Source organism: Dacryopinax primogenitus (genome assembly GCF_000292625.1).
Source record: "Dacryopinax primogenitus strain DJM-731 SS1 chromosome Unknown DACRYscaffold_3, whole genome shotgun sequence".
Lineage (NCBI taxonomy): Eukaryota > Fungi > Basidiomycota > Dacrymycetes > Dacrymycetales > Dacrymycetaceae > Dacryopinax > Dacryopinax primogenitus.
The window spans coordinates 1179806-1183301 of record NW_024467200.1 but is presented as its reverse complement, the minus strand read 5'-3'; the positions used below and the strand labels follow the sequence as shown (position 1 = coordinate 1183301).

At 49.3% G+C, this 3496-nt stretch overlaps 1 protein-coding gene across 1 annotated transcript; it reads right to left on the bottom strand.

Annotated features, from left to right (window-relative positions):
• Window positions 1–254: 254 nt before the first annotated feature.
• On the bottom strand, window positions 255–694 carry DACRYDRAFT_104839 (uncharacterized protein; the record flags this gene model as incomplete). The annotated part of the gene is made up of 2 exons (XM_040767988.1): window positions 255–584; window positions 641–694. The coding sequence occupies 2 exons, from the start codon at window positions 692–694 to the stop codon at window positions 255–257; spliced, it is 384 nt and encodes a 127-aa protein (XP_040631839.1).
• Window positions 695–3496: the final 2802 nt, after the last annotated feature.

Below are 3496 nucleotides of genomic sequence, written 5' to 3'. Positions count from 1 at the left end.
TCTGGCAAATCATTGGCATCAAGTGTAACCACTCTGCTACCCCAGCATGGATGCTTAGGGTTGCTCAGCTTCACATCCTCCACTGTCTTCACATCCTCCACCATCCTGGGCCCAGGTTTGGCATTCTGCAGGTGTACAGGAGCTGGGGATGCATTGTTTATGGCCGGTTGTCTCCTCTGGGATGACCTTTGGGGAGTAGGCATCACAAAGTTACCAGTTGGAGGCGACAACAGTGGGAGGAGTGGGGACAGAGTCTACACCAGGGGATGCTTTGATCCTTGCTTATGGTCTCGAACCACAACAGGCAGTGCCCTGCCCAGTTCTTTGACTACCTGGGGCCCATCCTCATTCACTCCACCCAGCAGGCAGATCAATGACTCATCCTTTCTGACCTGCACCAGACCCTCCCTTCCCTGACAGATCCACATCCCCTGCTGCAATTCAAAGAACTTTGTGTAGGTGACATTCTCAAACTTCATCCTGAGGTCAGAGCTCAGCTCCAAGCCCACATGACTGGGCCATTGGCTCATCCTTGTCCACAGCTTCCCTGCAGCAGGAGACACTTGCAGGGAGAACTGGTGGACCTGCGTCTTAAGTGGGAGTTAGAGAAAAGTCATTGTGTTAGTAGTTAGCTGCTTACTGAGGTGAGCACAATCAGTCCAAATGCCATCTCTAGCATCTTCTCCATCTCCATTGCATGCCATCAGCATTCCAGAGTAGCTGCCCATCTGCCATCCATTTCATGGTACAGCCCATGTGGGGATGGACCATGGAAGGCTTGCGTTGATAGTCCAGCTGTCGTGCTGACTTTGACATTCTGCTCGAATGCCTTGGTGTGCCCCCCCTTTCAATCTGCTTGCCCTTCCCTTTTCCTCCTGCTGTCTCACCTGGAGCTGTGACCTGCCCTGCCTGCCCCCAGGCTGATTGATCTGCCATCCCATCCCTCTGCCCAACCTCCAACACTTCATCTTCCATCCCTTCCCTATCTCCTCTGTTCTCCCCATCCTCCCATTCATCCAACCCATTGACTTCTCTTGCTTCCCTGCCTCCTTTGGTCTTTTCTGCCTTAGGCTTGTGGACAGGGCAGCCCGCTGCGCTGTGACCAAACTCTTTGGACTTTTTCTCATCCCTGCAGCACTGGGCACACCATTTCTTGTGGCAAGCTTGGCAACCCAGTCCCTTGCAGAGGGGACACTTGGGTCCTCCCTTTTGGGGACCATTTGCTGGTTGACTTGAGCCTACTGGGCTTGAACTCCATTGTGCCTGGGCTTTGTCAACCATGTGCTAGAGTTTGATGTTGTCATCTGGGTGCAGCCTCTGGGTATGAAATCAGAAGCTCTTTGGGTTATGACACTGCATGAACAATGTCAGTGTAGTTTGAACTACAGGGTGCAGAACTTATGAGGGTGTATACAACCCCATACTTCTCTGGCTTCCCCCCCTTTCTGTCCAAATGCACTAGAGGCACCAGTGCTTCATAACATCTGGGTTCCAAACACCAGATTGTGGCCCCAATGTGCTTCACCTTCTTCCCTTCTGGCAGTCAGGAATTCCTAAGCTTGATGACATCCTGCATGAGTGATTGGGCGATGAGAGATGTAGGCATCTTGACAAAGTGGAAAACTGGGGCAGGGGGTGGGGGTAAAGGGACACATGGTCATGGATCATTTCTCAGGTGATGGGGGGAAAGGTGCGAAACTACATGATGCCAGTCTTTATTTAACAGCACAGAAAATTTTGCACATACTGACACACAGGAATGCAGATCTCCTGGCAATCCCAGCAAACTGCTAGGCCAATCATGATCAGCCTAATGGTTCCCAAATTGGGAAACATCATTCACCTATTCATGCAAGTCCAGTTGACCATCAATGTTGATGGGCAAGTTGTCTGCACTCTGCATTGTAAGGTGTGCCATCCCTTGTATTGCACAGAACTATCTACAGAATTACAAGTTATGCATGGTGGATATTAGGCTACTGTCAGAAATCAGCCTATGAGACACCAAATGGTTGTGCGACATTGCTCACCCATTAAATCCATCCAACCCAATCAGTACACACCTACATAATCAACATACCAAGATGGGAAGAGGAAAGATCACAGTCATACAACAGACACATAAAGCAACTACTAAACATGAGGAGAGAAAGCAGCAAATGAAACAAGGACCATTAAGAGAGGAGCAGCAACCTTCCCCTCAGCTTTTTAAGTGCCAGGGCATCCAGCAAAGACTCCAAATGCTGCAGCAGCCATTTGCACCATTTTGCCATGTCAGCTGTTATCATGGTTGAATGGGTGTAGCCTCAGGCAATCGCACATGCATGTGTGGTGACGGACAGACCACAATCACTTCCATTTGTCTGCAATGGAACCTGACCTGCTGTTAGACTCCAGGTCTCCAATGACCATCCCATCAAGCTCACCTCGGCATTACACCCTTTCCATCCTTCCCAACCAGGGAATGGCTTGCTTTTCTCTGCAGCAACCTCCTAGATCCACTCCACCACATGTTGCATGCTCTATGTATCCAGTGAGCTGAATGCAATACAGACTATCAATGACAAAAACATACCACAATATGATCATGCCAGCTGCCCATCCTCAACAAATGGTACATGGTGATGTACTTGCAAAGCCAGTCAACATGAATGAGGATCCAGTGGTTGTCATTGATATGTGTTGGGAACAACCATTGCATCCTTGCTCAAGCTGTCATGTACTTGGACACTGCACTACTGACCCAGTTTGCCACCCACTTCATGCCCCAGTTATTGATGGCATATGCTTCCCCTTTTGCATAAGCCTTCTCCGCCTGCTCAAGCTGAGGTCCCAGTTGTGAACTGAATGTGTACACCTCTTCATCTGGCTTGGAACACAAGTCATTATAGCACTTTGCATTTGGCCACTGGGTGGCAAACAGTCAACATAGCTGGGACAACAGGAATCCATTCAGCCACTGGTAGTGTTTGGCCAGAACAGTGATGCCTGACTTCTCAATCTCAATCTGGAACACTTTTGTGATCCAGATCTTGCTGTTGGGCAATGGCTTTCAACATCCCATGGTGTAGGGAAGCTGGGGACAGTCAGGGCACCAGCTCATTGCTTGGTCAAGAGACATGACTAAGCCTTTATGACATGGAAGTAGCTGGTATACCTTGGCATGTGCTGGAACCTGCTGGAAGGATTGGATGGTCAGGTGACCTGCTGTGTATGGCTGTGCATGACCTCATATGACCTCATCCTTGGTCATATGACCTGATCACCTGACTAGACTGAGTAAGCAAGATGTTCTAGCAGGTTCCACCACAGAGGTATAAATATAAGGCCTACTCTGCCTGGGGACTGTCTCTTCAGACTTGGTCTCTTAGGATCATCCACAGGTACCTATACTGTAGATAGGTCTTAGTCATCAGGTCTACTCCACTTCCTTGTTGCCTGCTTAGACTCTTGGCACTCTTAGGTGAGCAGACTTAGTCAGCCTGTGTTGCCCTAA